General features: G+C 46.4%; 1 protein-coding gene across 2 annotated transcripts in view; it reads left to right on the top strand.

Moving 5' to 3' along the window:
* The first annotated feature begins 911 nt into the window (after positions 1-911).
* Positions 912-21,146, top strand: part of LOC143355226 (lachesin) — a 269,389-nt gene continuing 249,154 nt past the window's right edge. For both annotated transcript variants that reach the window (XM_076789863.1, XM_076789864.1), the window contains exon 1: positions 912-1,693. In XM_076789863.1, coding sequence (XP_076645978.1) covers positions 1,282-1,693 — 412 coding nt within the window. In that variant the 5' untranslated portion in view covers positions 912-1,281. The remainder of the gene's footprint in view (positions 1,694-21,146) is intronic.

Genomic DNA, 21,146 nt, shown 5'->3' on the forward strand with positions numbered 1-21,146 from the left:
GTATGTTTTCAGCGCATTAAATAAATACGTCCGCGTGTACGATCGGTGGTACACGTGGCACGGAACGTGTTAACGCAGCTAAACAAAATTTGCACCGTCTTGCAAGAGGCAAGTTTTATTCTAAATCGCTCCAGCCCCCGTTGGAGACGTTCGAGAATATCATCAGCACGCATGTATATTGCTCATTTCGCGGTGGATGCAGTCGGAATCGCGACAATTTTCCATGGTGTTTATCAGGATAGACGCGGAGGCGACCGCTGTACGAGTCTTGTTCGCAAGATCGGCATTTCCGTCGGCTATCAAAACAGCCCTGGGACATTTACATTCTGTCGGCCGGGCGGTCTCGCGTTCTCCGCGCGGTAAATAGGATCCTCGAGCCGGAAGTCGGAACGGTATCAAGGGACATTTCCCGCAAAGGTTGGAATTAACCGCGTTCTTCGCGGTTCCCTTCTGTTAGCGGCACGTTACTCGCATGCTGAGCCGCGCAGCGCGCCAGAAAGAAAGAAGACACGTGTACGCCGAAAGACAGACCGAACCCAGACAGAGAAACGAGGGAGAGAGATATATATAGAGAGAGAGAAAGTGAGAGAGAGAGAGAGAGAAAGGGGGGTTGGTTACACAAAGGGGGGGAGGGGTGAAACAGAGAGAGCCACCGGAGACTCGATACGTGCATTGGAACGGGTCCGACTAAGAAAAGTCGAAAATCTTAAGTCGGGGGTGGTTGACGCCCCCGCGATGCGATGGGCGGTGACTCCTAAGCGCCGATTGGCCTGGTTCACCAAAGGGTGAGAGATTTCGTACCGGGGTGGCGGAGATATGCGCCGTGACGCCGGGACGTCGGCGTGTGCACGTCTGCCTCTGCCGGTCCCCTCTACGAGGAGAGGACGCCAGTCGACGCCGGGCGTCCCGAGCGCGCAGTCGTGGGAACCGTGGTCGTCGTTCGTGGCTCCGTCACGCGTCTCTCGATCTCGCGAGCGGATCGAAACGATCTCTGTTCTACGTCGCAGTGCAACATCCTCCGGATCGCGCGGAACGATCTCGCGCGTTCCCTCGCGTTCGTTTCAACCTGCCGCGCTGACAAACGATCGACAACCGAGCGACATCGATCGATATCGATCGACAAAGAGGAGATCTGTGACGGGTCGCGATCGTCCAATTGTTTCCGCATCAAGACCTCGACGATCGGTCTAGGATGCGCTGGAGAGAGATCATCTTCTACAAGATCCTGACCTAATCGAGCCGCCGGCGACAGGAACGCGAACTCTCGGACCCGCAAGCCCGATGGAGGGTCGCCCGGAAGACTCCTCTGGCGAACGCTTCTTCCGGTTTACGCAGCAACCCGAAGGACCCAACGATCGGTCGATCGGACGTGCGCGCGTGGTGAAACGTTCCTGTGGATCGAGGAGATCGCCCCGCGGATGGAACGATCGGCTACCGAGCGATCAGACGACGACGACGCTCGACAAAACGGCCAGAGACTCTCCCGGTGCGATCGGCTTCTCCCCGGTTCTTTGCGGATGCCGATCGTACGGGGATCGTGGGTGTGCTACCGGCTTCGAGTCGCCGCTACCAGTGCCCGTTAAGAGGAGTAGACGGATGGGTTTCAGCTTTTTGCCCAGGATGGCCGCATTCTTCGTTTTCGCGTGCCTCCTGCTTCAGGACGGACGGCCGACGTACGCCATGTTCACCACCGGTAAGATCCCTCGATCATCCTCCTCTGAACGCCCCGAGAAAATCGATCATCAGCTTCTTATCTCCGCGGTTTCTTGGCTACTGTTCGCTACTGCACTGTTGTTGAATGAATACTAAACGATTGCCGGCCGGCTTCTCAACTTTTAGTCCAGAGACTTTTGATACCCTTCGAATTTTTATCTCTTCTACTTCGTGCACACGAAATTCAGCAGGTTTTCTCGTACAACAGTTGGACTTTTAGCGATTCATTCGACACACGCAAATTAGACCGCTATGATTGATTTTACGGCCACAGTGATTAGGACTTCTTTGTAGATCATTGTTTCCTATTAGAAGAAAATTTATATCTATATTAGGCCTATATGTTCTCCAATGGCTGTACATTAACAAACTGGAATTTTATTTCGATTCATAGGAAACTAATGGCATACTTATTGGACTCTGTTTAGAACCTTGATCACCAGTTTGACTCGATGTTATAGTGCAGTTTTGAATGCCTCAAAGTTGCCATTCGAGTGCAAGGTGTTAACTACACCATCATTGTGTATAAAAGAATATTTTAAAGAATACTATCCGATAAGTGTACGTAGATTGCCCACAGACCCGCAGAGAACACTTCTCATTTAGTACGCAGTCGAAGGGTCAATAAAGTAGAGTAGAAAATGAGTATTATACTGGCCGAGCAACGTGGGAATACGCTTTAGATTTTTGTAGACGATTTCGCGGAACGTCAAGCTCGGGGTCGACGAGTATCAAAGCGAAATATTCGACGGAGCAGCTTGTTCGGATGCAACGCGTGTGACGAGCGATCCCAGTTTAACGTTACGAACGTCGACTTTGATCACTGTGTCGATCATGGCGGGCGTTAGTCACGCTTTCGCGCAAGGTTGTCACAGGGGTGTCTTCGTAGCCGTGACGATCGCGTCGCGGTTCGTTTTCGACGCTTATTGTCACTGTCAGGCTTGCTTTCGTCAGTTCACATTCATCCACCGAGTCGTCTTATTAGTGAGAATTTTGTTTATATTTTTGAGAGACGAAATGCCAAAGATGACTGTCAATTTTAAACACGTGGAAATAAACTATTGTATCGTAGGGAATTAAGTAGATGTGTAAAATACTGTGACTGTGTTTGTGCAAAAAGTCAACAAGTTTGACAAATGAGCGACCTCTATCGCAAACTTCGCCACGAGCGGCGAATAAACTCGTAGAACTCGCGAGTTAAACGCGTATCGCAGCGTAATCTCGGCTTTCACTTTACCCCGGTGAAACGGGAAGCGCTGAAGTTCCTGCGCGAGTTGTTGTCCGTTCGAGTGAACCGTCAACGCTCTGTATAAGTTCCACGTCGTTACTGTCATTCGCTGTCGATAAGGATAAATCTCACTGTCGACGGGAGGCTTGTTCCCGGTGACTTTTTTGCTCGGAAGGAGCATCGTGCACCGGTTGTCGCTAATATCGCGGCGGATGGACGATCGAAGGGTAGATTTTACGAAATCAACGTTGATCCACTCGGAAATAAGCTCGTCGTGAAAATTTCCCAGGCGAAGTGCCGCGTAAATCATTCATCCGGAAGTTTCCGTATCGGTATCACGTATGCCGGAGGGAGGCGCGTGATGACGGATGACGCCATAAAAGTATGCAGTCACGTTCTGACGTTGGTATTCCTCTCGCGGCCGAATAGTGCGAGTCGTAAATATGCGATGAAACGTTAAACACGACGACTCCGCGGAGAGACAGAGAAATAAAGATGGAGGGAAGAGGAAGGGAGAGAGCGAAGGGGAACAAAAAGAGGGGTCAAACCGGGGCTTAAATATTTTAACGACGCCTAATGACACGTGGAACGCGCTCCGGCCACGTGTGGAATTATTCAGGCTGCGGGGGAGGGCCGAGGCGACGAAAACTAGTTTGCGCCGGCTTTCCGCGGAGCGGGGCTCGTTGAAATTCGCTTTCTTTCCCAGCAACCCTTAAAATTTCATGCGGTACACACGCGTCCCGGCCGGAAACTTTCCCGAAGAATCTCGGCCGCGCGAAATTCTGAGGACACCGTCGCCGGCCCGTGTTTCCTACGGGGAAACGTTTTCCTGTTGTGTAAACGCTCAAAGAGCAAGGCGTCTCTTTCTCTCTCTCTCTCTCTCTCTCTCTCTGTCTGGTCGCACCTTTGGCACAGGTGCCCCACCCAGTCTACAGACGGGTGATAATTCAATCCAGGCATTTTCACGCGTTAAATTCATTTCGCGAACGCTGAAACAGTCCTTCCCAGCCCGAGGGCTTTGTGCCCTTTCGACGTGTCGCCCCGGCAGAGAGCCTTTGAGCCTCTCTCCGCTCGAGGAAGATAGCGAACGACACACCTCGTGGCGATGTCGTTTGTAAGCATCGTCACAAAAAGCTCGTTGGCGGTTCCTAATACCGGCGCGCGGCGCGGCGCAGCGGCGCGAAATTACACTTCAATGGCGAAATTGCGGCCAGGAATGAGCTACCGCGTCCTGCGCGTTCAACCATGCATAATTCATAAGCGGCCCGGTCGCGGGGAAACCTCGGGCGATAAATATTTTTTGAAGCCGGAACGACGTAAAAGTGCATGCAAATGAATTGACCCTAATGCAGCCCCGGTACCACTTACACCGACCGGCGACGACCGGTGTAACCGCTAAAGCGGACACTTTCTTTCGCCGGCAAGCCGGACTTTATTGTCTCAGCCTCTGACGAAGGGTTCGACTTCCGACGATTAACGCCTTTTTTTACGGCGCGAGAACTATGAACGCCGTCGACGACACGCGCCCCGCTAATTGCTCGACCTTGCACCCACGTCTTGTACCATCGCTCTGCAAAAAACCTTCCTGTTTACCGGCCTGTTCGTTGAAGTTGATTAATTCGGCGTCCCGTCGAGCTTTGCGCATTTGTTTCGGTATCGTTCGATAACGCTGCACCGACGCGACGACATGTGGAATTGTTTGTGCTAGAAACCTCCAGCGCCATGATTAGTCGGCAGATTTTATGCATTTATTAAAAAGAGGAGTGGGCGTAATTTCTGAAGAGAGTTTAAAGAAATTTAAAAATATCAACACTAAATAGAAAACTAAATTAATCCTATTTAGCTCCTATGTCTTGCAATTAATGCAAACTGAAATTAAACCATGTATTCGCATGCAATTTTGCATCCCGTATTTTCAGTTACCGGTAGCCTCTGTGCATTTGAAACATATCAAAATCACATATAATTCCGCTGGTTTTTATATTGTAGTATTTTATTTTTTTAAATTGTACAAATTATAAATTCACAAAAGTCCGCAGCGTAGTAATGACTATGATTTATCGTTGCTGGTTCGGTAGCCAGTGCGTTGAATAAATTTACCGAGTCGTGCGGATTTTATAACAAAAATTGTAAATTTTTATCCTGTACAGTGGTGAAGAGAATTTCAATTAGAACACGAGACTCCAGTCTTTTATTTGTTTATTTAATCTGTAAACGGGTTAAAATTAATAACATTGTTTTCCATGGGTCCCACGGGTCTACCTGTACCTATGATTTTACCTGGTGCCATTCGCATAATACCACCTGAGGGCAGCTTATTGTTGGTTGATCGACGAACCAAGTCGAATCCGCTCGTGTCGTATCTATTTGTGTCGTGATAGTATAGTGAATTAGTTCTATGATGCTGCTGGTGCCCCTTGATCCTCTCTCATGCTTGTCATAAACAATCAGCTATATCGATACAATTTCACAAATTTTGAGAATTTTGTGCTTGCATAAGAACGACATGTCGCTTATTGAATTAATAAATATTAAAAAATATCAGACGCCTTTTCTAATCCAGTAACATGCTCGCTTTGCCTTTAACACTAGGTTTACGGAGTACTAAAACTGACTATTCTTCATTACTTTATAAAACTAACAAGAACGCGCTACCTACATTTGTAGAAATATTTTTAAAATAATATATACCCAAAGAAATAAATTTGCTAAATAATTACTCATGTATGCACCCTTAGAACCTTAATAATTTAAAATTAAAAATATTAGAACCCGCCATTTTGAAACCTAGTGTTAACATCATCGATGTACCACAATTAAAATACTTCGTTCGCATCACGAGTAAAACTAGAATCCACCAAAAAAAAAAAAGAATATTGCTTCAAACCGGTCAAACTCGATTGATCAATGTAACCATAATTGTTTTTTCTCTAACACAGCCCAGAAGGTTTTTTCCCCACAATTACGAGACTCGTTGAAAAACTTCGGCCATTACGCAGCGCAAAAACAAAGGTGGATGAAATTTTTCGAAGTGGTTCGCGAATTGTTTGTGCTCGAACAAACCCAGATGACCGAACAAACCTCCTGTGTTCCCTCGAGCGAAATAACGTAGCGAGCGAGCGGAGCATGGCCATAGTTCGAATTTCGCCGTAGTTCTCGAGCCGCCAGTAATTTATTCTCGTACAGCCGCGGTGGCGGGCGTTGGATCGTTCAAAGATTCAGTCGATCGGGAATCCGCGCGTAGTTTGATAAAATAATGCACATACATTGAACGGGCATTCGGTCGTCACGGTGTCCGGGCCGTCTCCGAGATCGGATCGTTTTTACGAGCCGTTCACAGTTCCAGATTACCGGTTTTTGAAATCGCCGATGCAGGAGGGAGAGACGGGTGGTGGGGAGTGATGCGAGGGTTGGGTGCATTATCGTCTTCGGGGTGGCGAATGCGGATTTTATACGGCGCGCGTTATTCGATTGGTGTTCGCGCAATCTCGCCGTCCAGGACCGGGATAGATAGACGGATGAGTGGATGGATATATAGATAGTTTCGAGAACAGATATAATATGGAGAGGGCCACTCATTGTCCTCGATATCAGATCGAGAGACCGGTGTTCCAGGACGAATGAAACCTTTAACCCAATAAACGAGCCACCGGCCCGCTTTACCGTTCTCCGTTTAACAGCCTCGAATAGGTCGACGCGGCCCGCGCTGCCCTCCCTTTATCCAATCCGCAGCATTATCTAATTTCGATGAATTATTAAAGGAGTTTGATAACGAATGTCGCTTCGCGAATTGGATCCCGAGCATACATCTCCACCGTAGAATCTATTCCCAAGTTTGCTTATCTCCCTCGAAGCCCCCTACCCCGCCGAGAGAGCCGATTCCTCTTTGTTCATTTCTATCCGACGTTACTTCCTATATTTTCCCGCGTACAACTATTCCCCGACGGTTTTCGCCTGCTACGCCACCCTTGAACCATTCTCTCGCTCTCTTACTCCCTCTCCATGGAATTATCTCGTAGCCTGAGGGCTGCCATCTGTTCCGGCAGGGGAGCGCACCCCTAATTAGGTACAGCGACAGTTGTAAGCGCGCTAAATCTAATATCTAATACGCTCGCGAGGCCTGCAACCTACGTGGCAAAAATACCAACGATTTCCATAGCGTTCGACTCGCTCTTTGCGAAAACCAACCCCTCTACCCCTGTGGAGACTAACGCGTGGATAATCGCGGACAGTTCCCGGTAAAAATATTTCGACCTTTCAGGCGAATCCGATCGAGGATTAGGCGCGCTTTGCGATCGAGGGATGCGATGATTGCGCTATTGTGCATCGAAACGGCTAGTTTGTCCCGGGGTGCGCACTTTTTTGCGGTGCAACATGCCGACTGCGTCCCGTACTACGCCACTTTCTTCCCGCAAATGTTGTTTTTCGAACGGTTTTAATCGCCCGACTATTATCGATTTTTCTACTTGTGACTACTCGACGGGAACACATTGAATTATAAGCATCTAGCTGTTATTTCGTGTCGTGGCTAGGCTGCGGATTTTATGCATTTGTGAGAAAAATGGGTGGGAGAAATTTAACACAGCGAAACGATCTAGATGGTTCAGAAACACGCTACTCTTTTCAATTGATAAAAATTATTGAAGAAAGATAGAAATTTTTACTTGGCTCCTAGATCTCGCCATCGATGCCCAGAATTTTCATTCAAGAAATCGACAAATTGAACGATGGGAGCGTATGACGATTTTCTAATTACTACTTTCACTGACCTATATTTTTTGTTCACGCTTCACAAATTTTTTGAGAACTCGTAGGAACTAGAAAATTTCAGAAAACGTATGACGATAAATTCTAGGATATGGTTTGTTAGGGTAGAGTTATTTGATGCAATTCCACGTGTCAGAAGATTTTCCTCTCGGCTGATTTTGATCTGACAATTTATGCAAAGATCTGCCATGCAGCAATGAACGAATTAATGAATGAACGAATGAATGACAAGACGCGCGTTCCTTTTTTCGGATGGCGGAGCGTTGCCAGTCCGTCCACGTCGACCGTTTCGCTAATATTCATGATATTACCATAGAGGCGCGAAATATGTAACGGTGTCTGTAATTTCGTTTACTCTTCGGCGAAGGAAATACTAAAAATTCAGCCGCGACCGGCCAGGCACGGATTATTCTACTTTTCCCTGCATGCGCGTATGCGTTCGTGAATATTCATCCGCTCTCATCCGATTAGCGCGAAGTATCTCCGTTTCCACTCGTTTCCACCTCATGTTAGAAGATGAACGGTACCGGAAGTGAGGCAGGGGGGAAATATTCAAGGCGGAATAACACGATCTTTCTTTCGTTTGCAGTAATTGCCAGACGAATAATAGCTGACCAGGGCAAATATCTAATTGACGCACACGACGTGATACTCTGATTAATTCGCGTTCTAGATAAAAAGATTCGCCCATGTTTTCAATAAAACTTTTCTACGGCTGCTTTATTAGCAGCAAATTCTATAAAATTGCACAAATCCTTTTCACTGTCCCTCTGATCAGTTCGACTGATAAATTTTCTACTGCACACTCGTGAAATTTTTATTCCGCATTTATGATCGCATTATGAAGAAGAACGAATGAATGTTGTTTGGTTAGAACATTAATTTCGATGTCTTTAACGACTACCAGTGGCAAGGTCGTCAATATATGTGTTTCTCCGTGTCCGAAAAATTTGTTCGCAGCATACATACATAGAGATCAGTTGTTCTCTTAAGATTCTAGCAGGTGATGCTTTAAGGAACCCACACAATTTCCATTTTTCTTTCGCCTCCATGTTTCTTTCGTTCCGGCAGGCTAAGCGTCGCAGCCTCGCCGAGAATTCTAGTTTTCCGCGTCGTAAAGTTTGCCCGCCGAGGGTAATCGAAACGCGGGGGACACGCACATCCGATCGGTCGGGAGCGACGTTTCGATTTTTAGTGTACAATACTCATTCCGATTGTTCGTACGTGCGTGCGCGTTTCGAAACGCAGCAGCCCCTCGCGCGCGAGAGACGAGGGTGAAAACCGGCTGAGGAAACGGTCCGCGCGCGGTTTCCGCGCACGTCCTCTTTCCTCAGGGATGGAGGGGGGAGTTTCTAGTGCCAGGCTGCCCCCCGGGGACTCTCGCTTCATGCATTTTATATTTCGTTGGACTTTGATTCCTACACGGGCCAAGTGGCCCACGGGAGCAATCCTTAATCTTTGATCGGGAATTATCTTTGATCATAGCTCGGTCGCTGTGGACGACCTCGTCACCGCCCCTCGATTCACTCCCCTGCGATCGAAACCACCCCCTTCATTTTCCTTTCGTTGTACAATTTGATGGCCTTTCCGGGGAAAATGTGACGTGCAGACACGTTAATGTGCTATTACGCGGCATGGTTAAAAATTTGATAATTACTTATTAGTACATCGTTTCTTGAAATATAGTGGGAAGAAATTAAGAACCTGAAAAATCCCATTGAATCGAAGCAAGTCATTCAATGAAATAAAAATTGGAAAATTATAATGTATGACACTGATTGTTAGTGTTCGTGTTGCGTGCTGCAGATTCTAACCAAGGCACACATTGAGTATACAAGTGCAATAATTCAGTTTCGAACCTGCATAAATAATTTCCGTATTGCAGCTCTTCCAGCTGAGGAGAAAAGATAATATTGCAGATGCTTCTACGTTCATCGAATTAGTTACCCTCGTCTCACTCTGGTTAGCTTGTTATCTTGCTATTGAAATTTATGTAGATTTTGCCTGCAAAATTGATAAGGTTGTTGTATCTTTTGATCAATGCTATTTCATATGAACAGGTCAAGTGATGCTACAATCTTTCTGCATTTTATTCACAGGTAAAATATACACCGAGCCTGCAATTTTTGCACCCTCAGGATCATGGAGAGTTCATTATCTTCCCGTTTAGGTGTGTCTAGGTTTTGTCAATACAACTGTATAAAAATTGAAAAAAGGATGATGCATCCCCTGGTGCACTATGTATCCTTCTTTATACAATTAATATTAAATTTCACTGTGTTCAGATCTTTTCGTAATAATTTAGTCGAACCCCCTCTAATTTTTCATAAACCGTCCATAAACCAATACGAAAAAGACAGTTCGATAGAAGAGTCGTTCCCCGTGCATTTTTCACATTTCTGCGAGGCTGCGGGCCAACTGTGTATCGAGTCTACAATTTTTGGGGCCAGTGCACCGTCAGGGGGGTGAGAGGGAGGGGGGGGGTTCATGGGGCGCGCGAAGTTTATTTCGGCCGGCCCGGTGGTTACGGTACGTGATGGATTTTGATATGTTGCGGCTGTCTGTCGGTTGATAGTGCCGGCCAATATCGTGTCGATGGATTTAGTCTTGTTATTGCATTGGATAGCAGGTGTATTTTTTATGATCCCCAGGCTCTTCCACGCGCAACGACAGAACAGCCGTTTTCTAAGAGACCTCGTCGTTTTCGCGAATATTTAATCGCGTTGTTTATCACAGACTCCGCCGGTACTTTTATATTTCGTTTTCCGGTTTAAGGCTGATTGGTTCCGCGTTCCCGGGGGATATCGACGTTCATGACAGAGTGGTATTAACATTTTTCACATTGTTTGTTTCCCGGCGAATTCATTTTCCGTTACACCGTCCCGGTATTTCCGCTCCGGCCAGAATGGACGCGACAACAACTTTGTATCTGTTTTCCATACGAGTTTCCGCGATTCCAGCGGTAAACATCGCTGAATCTCGTTCTGGAAGCGTGGCTGCTTCGACGCATAACCGTTTTTTACCGGGAGTAAGCGTTTTCGAATTGAATTCGAAATATTGCCGGGTTGCCGTGCGTCGCCGTTCGAGATCGTTCCATTTTTCACTTGTTTGTCCCTCCTCGGCCTTCAGAACTCGCACGCCTGTAACAGGACACCAGCGCGAATCGATTCCGTGCATGTCTTCGAGCTATTCTTCCGGTTTTAATACCGACACAATCGTTTAACATCCATCGGCTATGAATTCGCCGGTGCTTCGATAAACGCATATTCCCATGGAAATATATGATCGTTGTTTCTTTTTTCCGGATGAAAGGTACTGCAGCAATTTAATTGATTCGCTAGTGCGAAGATGCGGGTCGGTGTATCTTGCCGTTGGTAGACCATAAGCACTGTCTACGTCAGCCAAGGTGAACGCCAATAGAGTAGACAGTGCACACAGGTTGTCGTCGAGGCTGTCGGTTAGGTTCGATATCCGGTGAGCTTAATCTTCTCGCGAAAGATTCGGTCTCGCGCAAAAAAGCAGCACACAACAAAGCCCGTGGAGCGAGGGGAGAAAAGAAAAGGAAGAAGAGAGAGAGAGAGAGGGAGAAAGGGCGGGAGGAGAAAGGTAGATAGTGGTTTTCGAGGAGAAATCCTCACACGGCAGATCTCGACTCGGCTTACCAAGTTGGCGAAATACTAGGGGCTCTCTCATCCTCTCGTTTCCTCTCCCCTTTCGCTTACTTTCGCCGACAGTCTTCCACCTTTGCGCCTCGACCGACCACCGTCGCCTTCGACCCCTTCCTCGCCGGGTCCCCGGTCTCTTTTCTTTTCACCCTGCTTTTTTCCCCTCTTTCTTCCTTTCTTACCCCCTGCCCTTCCCCCTCAAGTCTTCGTTCGTTCGCCACACCCCGATTGCGTACGTGCGGAGGGAAAGCTTCCAGTTTCCTTTCTCTTTCTCTGGGACTATTCACCCAACCCCTTCCCGGCGCGACTGTCTGCCGACAATCGTCGACTTTAAAGTTCCTATAGTTTCTAACTTCGGTGTCTCCTTTTCTTTAGTTTCACTCCTCGCCACCGTTTGTCCCGCTTCCTCCTTTTTTCCCGCCCTCCCCCGGGCCGAACGATGCGTTTGAGCACTCGGTAAGCACGGCTTATAAATTTTCGGCGCTGATGTATTCCGAGGTGGCGGACTTTCTCCCCTTCGCTGCGAACTGCTCGCGAGTTTGCATCCTGCGGCGGAATCGGCGAATTTGGATGAGGAGAAATGCTCGTTGGATTGTTAATGGTGGCGCGGCGGTACTCTGATTCTTCTGCTTCGATGCGTCACGATGGAATCCTCCTAAAAATTTTATACAGATTTATTGGAACACTTTCGGTTGGTCGCTTTGAGGCTACAGGATCGGAACGCTCTAGAGAATCTATAGAAACGTTTATATTTCTACTTTGACACATTTTTATTCCGCAGGAAGATCCTCAGATTAACATTAAATTCTGGGAATTCAAAGTTTTCGGAGACTTTGAAGAAGATTGTTCAAGAAATTTTTGTTCAATACTTCGTGCCATAAACAGATTAATCTATCGAGAATTGTATCCTAGATCCCATCGACGATGCAGTTAGGCCGCTTTACCTCGGAAAAGTAAAGAAATTGCAATTGATGGCCTTAGTAAAATTTCGGATTGCCGCGTGTCGGGTTATTAAATTGCATCAATATTCCGTGGGAATAAGTGAACGCAGGCCATCAGAGTTGAACAGTGGCCCCCGCGGAAAATTATGAAATTGCAACGACGTAAAACACCGGGCCGCCCCGGCGTTACAGTTTCTTCCTCCCGCAAAGTACATCCAATTTAAAATAAATTTCCGGAAACCTCGCTAAATTCTGCTCGTTCCCTCCCTTCCCCCCTCCCTCTCCTCTCCCACTCCACCGACGACTTAACGGAGCTACTGAATATTTTCGCAGACATAATCACTCATAAAATTATAATTCCTCCGGACCTTCGTATCTGACTTCCTCTGGTCTCTCCTGTCCGCTCTTCTTCCTCTTATTCGCCTCGTATTTCCCTCGAGCGTTTCTGAATTTCGCGGCGATTAGACGTTTATCCCGGCCCGATACCCTCCGAAATTCTAAATACGTTAAAAAATGTCTGCAGTTCGTATCGTATTCGTATCATTCGGTTTTATTCGTTCCATCGATTTCATTTTGTTACGGTCGACTGTAAACTAATTTTCGTTGCAGATTAAAATGTACAGGTCGATCACAAATTCTCGATTCGTTCCAGTGGGAGTTTCGAAAGTGGTTTATCAAATACGATACTTTTAGCCTGTTGAAATCCTGACGGTGTTAGGTACAAATTTTGATTCCTTTTGACAAGTAACGAATAGGACGAGCAAACTGTGGGAAAAGGTTAGAAAACATTAAAAACATTAGAATATTAAATATTGTTCCATTTTACCGCGTTGCCTGCCATGTCACACATACGTGGGTGACGGAATTATTACTCCAGGTTCTAAAATGAATTTTTACGTTAATATATTCGTTGTACCAAATTTGTTTAGGATCTGTAAAATGCAAGAAAGTTGGAGGACTACTCAATATCATACATTAAATTTTTTTCAATTTTTATTTCATTAAACAACTTAAGTACATTGATTGTATGGAATTTTTGAGGTTTCTAGTTTGGCAGTGAAAGTGTTACTCAAGTATGTCGGAATTGAGGTAGACAATTTTTCTATCACATAAAGAATGTAGCAATAAAAGCCGGCTGAGTAGATCATAGTAGAAATTAATTCTTAATTCTGAACACTTCACCGACGTTCTAAGATAAAATAAGGAAATTTTTTCAGCACTCTTACAAGAACTTTTCCACAATATTTCGCCGGCGTAAGACATCGAAAATTCGTGCTCGCAATTGATTGGCTGAAACCGGGGGAGAGTCTTGCTCGAACGAAAGCGAAATTTCCGGGATGCGGCGCGGCGGCGGCTTGAATATTATTTGCAGATTCGCCGGAGCGGGTTTGTTTGCGCTCGAGGGTCCTTTGAGATCGTATCCGTGTATTTAATATCGTCACATTGAAATTTCATGAGTCCTGCTTAAGTGCTTTGATTATATGATTGCGTGCGGAGGTCGATCAATTAAAATATGCAGATGCTGCCGGCTCCGGGAGCGTTTCAATTTATTTCCCGTTCGTGGACGAGCACGAGCACGAGCACGATGACGAGACGAGTAGTCGTCGACGGAAGGAGCGTAAACACGGACGAGAGAGATCCGATCTCGAAACACGACGTACCAACCGGCCCTCTTGACGTTCCCTTTCGGCAAGAGAAAGCGCGCGCGCGCACGAGAGAGAGAGAGAGAGAGAGAGAGAGAGAGATTCCCCCGGTTTGGCTAATTTAAACATCACGACCCGAACAATTTCCATTTATGAGAATGGACGGGAGACGGCCGATTAAATCGAAAGAGATATCCGCGAAAGAACGGACAAACAGAAGGAGCAGGAGAGGCGCGCACCGCGGGCAAAACAGCCCTCGTCGACAAACACCGAGGGCAAGGATGGAACGAAATTCATTGGCGCGAAGGAAACGGTTAAAGCAATTACACAGAGCGGGGCGTGACGTTTATAATTCGCGTCTGAAAGTCGTCGTCGTCTTCGTCGTGCCCCCCCCCCCCCCGAGTTGCAGAGAGAGAGAGAGAGAGAGAGAGAGAGAGAGAGAGAGAGAGAGAGAGAGAGAGAGAGAGAGAGGGAGAGGGAGAGAGAAGGTGGTGGTGGGAGGCAGGGAGAAAAGCATTGATGCTCGCGGATTTATTAATTACACGCCATCTCCAGCCGCCTTTTGTCCGGATCCCGTCGGCGTCGCTGAGACCGACAATTCAACGTCCCTGCCAATCTAAACCGGGGAAACGTGAATCAAGATATTATACCGGTCGAGGGTATAATTCTTATTACGTCGTTAGCGGCGGAGAACCGGCGTGGACAGTGGCGGGAAAAGAGGCGGCCAGAAGAGAGAACGGAGAGGGAGAGAGAGAGAGAGAGAGAGAGAGAGAAAGCTCGAGTGTTTCCTTTGATGGCCGCCGCGCCTCCTGCAATAGCCGGGGCTCTAACAGGGCAAAAAAGTACATTAATTGCGCGCTGTGTTGCGGTGTTATTAAATTCTTATGGAAATGCAGGTACGGGGCAGGGTCGGCTCATAAAGTTCGCTATTGTGTTATAAAATCTAAATAATTTCAAGTTCTTCGGCCGCGAACGGGCCGCGGCGCTGCGGCGGCTACGCGCTGGCTTCTTTCCGCGGGTCCGTGAGAAAGGGAGTAGCGAAAGTCTCGAACCACAGAGCGAGAGGGGGAGGAAAAAATAATTCGAACCAGGCGAAGCAGGAACTGCAGCGGTGCCGAGGAGTCGAGCATGAGACTTAAAGGTAGCTGGCAATCAGATATTCAAATCGTGTTTACCAAATCAGACTGCTCTTGCTGCCTGGCTCTTGCTCCCCAATGTTCACCACCCCTCTTTCTATCTCTCTCTCTCTTCTCCACCCCTCACCCACCGTTTATTTTATTTTCTCTCGCTTTCCACCGGTCACCGAGATCCTTCGTTCCTTTTTTATCTCTTCTTATCCCCTCCCCGCCCACGAAGTTAACCGATAAGTTTGCCTCTGTCTGCTGCTTGCTGCCGAGTTAACAATTCGGTTAGGAAGTTAGGCACCGCCCTTCTCCACCTTTCTTCCGCTCGTCTCGCCGCCCACGGTTTTCCCCGGGATCTTTTCGAACGGCGCGGCCGGACAGTTCGATGGTCTTCTGGCCGAAAGAGCCTCGCCTCCTCGTTACCGGAAGGGCGGACGTCGAACTTCGTGCCGCGAGTGAAAATCAGTAAATTCGACGATCCCTCGGCTAACCGGCGAAATACCGGAATCGGCGGGATCTGACCCGCACCGCACCGCACATGCTATGACCGTGGCCGTTACTATGCGGTGAATTCCGGTTCTCGAACGTTTACGCGTTTTCGGATATTTCGGACTCGGGATGTTAATTAAGGAGATTCGGTTAACATTCGGTTTGTACGCCCGTAACGCTCCCGCATACATTTAGATTACCGCGGAGGATCCGCATTAGCGGCCGTGAAAATTTCATCCCGTTTTCAGTCCGTCCGTTTCTAACGTTCCGGCGTTACCGTCTCCCGATATTTTCCCGGACCGTCCAGTTTCGGAGGACGTTAAATATTTTTAATGTCTCTGCTTGTGTCAGAACACGTGTCACGCTTCAAGTTCTATACAGTCCATAACGAGAATTCTATTCAAAACGGCACTGCTAAACCAGATCAGACCAGTCTCCCTTTATTAAATTTTGTATCGCTTTTTCAGTCGTCTGGCCACATACGTTCTGTTTCCACTTGTCGGTGTAGGTTATGATCGACTGTTAAGGTACTAATAATAAAGCAACGTGCTTCGAAGTTCGTTCCAATTTCTGTATCGCTTATCTATCGCTGCTCCAATTGTCTGTTCACATACGACCTTGTTCCACTTGTCGGTGTAGTCCTTAATCAACTGTTAAGGTACCAATAATGAAGCTGCACATTCCTTCCCATTGTCTCGTCAATTTTCCATTCGTGTTCCAACTGTCTGACTGCGCGCAGCTTTTCTCTACTTGCTTAAACGTAACGACTGGACTGCGGATTTTACGTGTTCATTACAAAAATGGTCGAGAATCAAACTGTACAGACATTAGAAGAATCGAGTGACATATTATTTTCGACATTCTAAAATTATTAAAAGAAGAAACACATTTTCATTTCAGTTCTGTTCTGTTGAATGTTTATTTTGCATAAAGATCCACAGTCTAGCAGTAACCGAGTATTCAAACTAATAATTAAGGTACAGAGTTCCACGATTGTTCCGATTGTCTGATCAATAATATATTTCTACCGCAATTGTCTGATTGCATACAGTCATTTTCTACTTGCTCGCGAATGTATTAACGCGTAATGGTATTTAAATGAGTACTAATGATACATTAAAATATTGTAATCACTACCGTTCTTCCTCCAATAATACCGTTCCGAGTCGCTCGCGATACAAATTCGATGAACAACCGATTCAACAAACTGTACCGACAGGAAACTTTCTGCGCGGCTCGTAAAGCATCCGGCCATGCTGCGGCCGCTTATTAATCTTACGGAAAATTAATTTTTGCGGCCGTTTAATCGGCCACGCTGTTACGTTCGCAATTTGCGAACTTTTTACGATGCACGCCGTAAAAAACAATGTTGAAGTGGTCCGGTCACCGCGTGTCGTTCGTTTCCCCCCGTTCGAGATCGACCCCGTGTTTCATTCCCGAATAAGTATCGTCGAACGGCGGAGACGCTTCGAATTAAGCGATCGGAGACATAATTCGCATGCGGCGCCCGTTCGCCTCTCTCATCCTCCCCCGTCTACATTAGGAAAAATTATCTTTTGATTAATCTCTCTGGTCCGCCGCTGGCAACGAGATATATAGACATTCGTGTCACGAATCTTATGGCCACGGTCGGAAGGGATCTGACCCTTCCTATTGAAATTTTTCTCCCTTAGAGAGGCCTTCGTCTCCCCCGTGTTCCGTCCTGCCCGCTTAGTATCATATTTCGAGCAAAAGTCGCCGCAATAACCGTTCCACCAGGCCCCCCTATTTTTTAAGAATTTACGTCGAGCCGATTCCACATTCTTGGCGACATATATCATCGAGGTCCATTAATCCGGGGCGAAATTGGAGGGTGGTCGGTTTTTTGCGACGGACAAATAAAGGCAACAGTTGCCCGCTCGAAATAGGTCTATGGAAAAACCATCGCGAAATTATATAACATGCAAACTCATCGAGTATTCCTCTTACCGAAACGTGTAAACGCTGAACCGCGCACCGAGGTAGCTGCAAAATTAGTTTCGCTCGGAGCATTAGTGTAACCATAAAATATTCAAAATAACGACGAATATTGCGGCTACGCGGATTCTGCCGTTAAACTCGTCGGGATACGACGGGCATAGGAAACCCATTGCATTGTGCTGCCGACTGGTCGATTCTTTTACGCGAATTAATACCAAAACACCGAAACTAGTCTAAATATTACGCTTTCCTTAATTTGTAAATCCATTCTGATGCTTTTTTTTTTATCTCCACGGAAACACTAGTCATTTTCACAGGGAACTAAAAGTTAATCGGTTTTTTCGATTTAGAATTCATCACCATTCATCGCGTTAGAATATGCTCAAATACTTTAAAAACTTGTTTTAAAAATTATGACATGAACTGAAGCAGAGTCGCGAATCACGCGACATAACTGTTACGAGAGATCGATGATATATTTAGAGAAATGAAATAACAATGAACATGGCAGCGTTCTAAATTCTGCATTCCTTCGAATCAATCTTGCAACATCAAGAACGGCGGGTATTTTCATAGACAGCTGTTTCTTGCATGAACAGACTGTTGATATTGTTAATTTATTGCCCATTTCTGTCGCAATTATTTCCTAAAGCGTCAATGTACCCACGTTAATCGTCCGATTTAGAACCGTAAAGTATACCGACAACGTGTGTGTTCATTAAAATCCACGAAACCCAGTAGACGGACAGTTTCGGCACGTCCGCGACGGAGCAATTAATATGAAATTTTAAACGACCGTGCCCGATACCGCAGCAATAATTGCACGAGCAGAGGGGTTCAACCGATCGAAAGTTCATCGGAATTTATGCGGTATTATTTCGAACTAGCATCCATTCTCCTTTCCACGTAAATCTGATCGGGGCGGCGATAACGCGAACGCACACATGTAACTCGGTTTACCAACATATCTGATCTGAGCAAAGTCCAACGCTATACATGGATTCCGGGCTGTTCCCGGGGTTCGTTTCGTCCTTTTTTTTTCTTCCCTGGGATCCCTCAGGAGTCAGGCTAACTTATAAATATGATAATACGCGGGGAGAGCAAGCAGCAGTCACGAAATAACCCCTTTCGACCCGCGACCCTCTCGTCATCCCCTATTTCTCTCTCTCTCTCTCTCCTTCTCGGCCTTCTTCGCGAGAGGAGACCCACCCTTATCGAACGTCAGGCATTACCCGGCGTCTTCCTTCGCCGCTTTACGATATTGGAAATCCGAAAATGCGAATTAAAATCCGTCCTCTTCTTTCCTCGTTCCAGGCCCCCCACTCTCCAGCGTCGGTCCTCTTCGACGCCCCTTTTAAAGGGTGCATGCACCGACGTGCTCTCTACCGAGCTCTCTGCAGCTTCTGGTGCTCTCTCTCCCTCTCTCTCTCTCTCTTTCTCTCTCTCTCTCTCTCTCTCTCTCTGCAAGGCGTCGTGCCGTCTGCGCGCTCGCACCACCCACATAGAAATAAGAAATGCGTGTAAATTGGGTTAGCTCCGGAGACCCGTGAAACGGTGACTCCTCGGTTGTTCGGAAATCGAATTCACCCCGCCGGTTACCGTGGTAATCGAAATTCCAGAGTTTTGTATTACCCCGGGATATCGCCACTTTGGCCTACGATGATTTTCAATGCTCCCATCATCGCGCCAAACGATCCTTTTACTCGGAGACCTTACGGTCGGGCCGTTCCACCGCCGAATAAATTATGCCCGATTGTTCCTCGACCGCCCGGTTAACCGTGAACAACGAGATCTCGAAATGAATCGATTCCCACGATCTTACCATTTGTTGTCGTCGAGCGACAGGTCGCTGACAATGTCGGCGATGTTTTAGAAGAAATTTTCGTTCGCCCTGGCTGTGGGAAATGTACTTAATAATTTGTTTACTTTATCAGTAGAACTTCTAACGCGTTGACCTGCGCACACCTGCGTCAATTGTCTGACTACATATAGCCTTTTACTACTTGTTCGTGAATACACTAGTCTATCTAGTACTACGTTTGAATTTTCTGATGAAAACTGATTGCACACAGTCTTTTTCCACTCGCTCGTGAATTCACTAATTTAGACAGCAATTTGTGTAGGTGTGTCAACCGCGCTAATGGAATACGCGACGTCTCGTTGTTCCCTTTGACAGGACGAGCCATAATGTATAATAATAGGTGTGTGGATTAACGTAGAGCAATTGATTAATCGCACCGATTGATTGTTTTTGGATCACCGGTGCCTATTGTTGTTCCGGTCAACACGCGTTTACACGGTTATATAATTTCGAGAACATTGTTCGCCGTCGCGTAATCAACGGGAACAAAGCAGGTGCTTGGTGCGCGACCGCGGGACTAATTAGCTTAAGAACATGTTAAGCTCGCGTAAAGACGTAACAGAAAAGCGTGGGAGCCAGTCGGAATTACCGAGCCCCGGCCGTGTGACCGTATTTAAGAATCTCGGTTAATTATGCGACCCGCGATAAGCATTTTATGCGCCGCGTGGCTATTCTAAATTACGTCACAAAAGCGTAGAGATAAAATACTTCGTGGATCCATCCGAGTGTCCGTTCTCGTGGACCTCTACCCGCAGTATTAATTCATCATGGTGCTGGCAAATTTAGTGTCTACAGAAAAGGGTGTAGCCGAATAAGGAGGTCAAAAGTGTCCCCAAGCCAAATTAAATTTGCAACAGGCCGTTCGATAGCTTATCCGAAGAAAATACTTTGTGCCAATTTTCAACCCTACATCTCGACATGGGGGGTAGTAATGGGGTGACAAAGAAAATCAGGTTTTTCCGTAATTTTTCATATCCTCCTCAATTGAAAATTCTGAAAAAATCAGACATATTTTAGCTATTAGAATGCACATCTATGCATTTTTCAGAATTTTTAGCTTCGAAACCGAATTTTAAAAAATAAACAAAATTTTGAAATGTCGGCTTCTTGAAGTAGTTATGAGATAGTAAGTGTATATTTTTACAGTTTTATCTCGCTATGGTTGTTAACATGTAATTTTTTTCTAGTTTTCCAAGTGGGGGCACGTAGTTAAAAAAATCATAAGGCGCTATTTTTTCCTCTTCCATGACCAATTCGACAAGACAATGATTGAATTTGAAGCATTAGTATATCTATATTACTATAACCTATAGTATATATTATATATAGTAACTTCAAAGTTCTTGAACGAACTTCGCGTCGATATTGAGTGAAACAAAATGAATTGTCACTTTTATTGAACAGCGTGGTTATTAAATTTGAAGATAAACTGAGAAAGAGCGTGATACGGGGTGGCAATGAATATTTAAGACACGCAGAGGGAGAATAGCGTTTTTTCATAGAGGAAAGGCGACATGACCGCACGATCGATTCGATCATGGTTCCTCGAGACTCGGCGGTGGCATACGGCCGAAATGTGGACGGGGAGAAACCACGAACAAGGGTTTCCCTGACCGAAGCTAATCCTCTGTAGGTAAGCCAAATCTAGTCGGAAACAAGCCACGGACTTTGCATCATCGTTCTGTGTCCTAGTTCGAGCCAGGATATGCTGATCCTGTCGACAGCGCGTTACGCTTCATCGCTTGTAAATATCGTG

The sequence above is a fragment of the Halictus rubicundus genome, chromosome 6 (assembly GCF_050948215.1).
Source record: "Halictus rubicundus isolate RS-2024b chromosome 6, iyHalRubi1_principal, whole genome shotgun sequence".
NCBI lineage: Eukaryota > Metazoa > Arthropoda > Insecta > Hymenoptera > Halictidae > Halictus > Halictus rubicundus.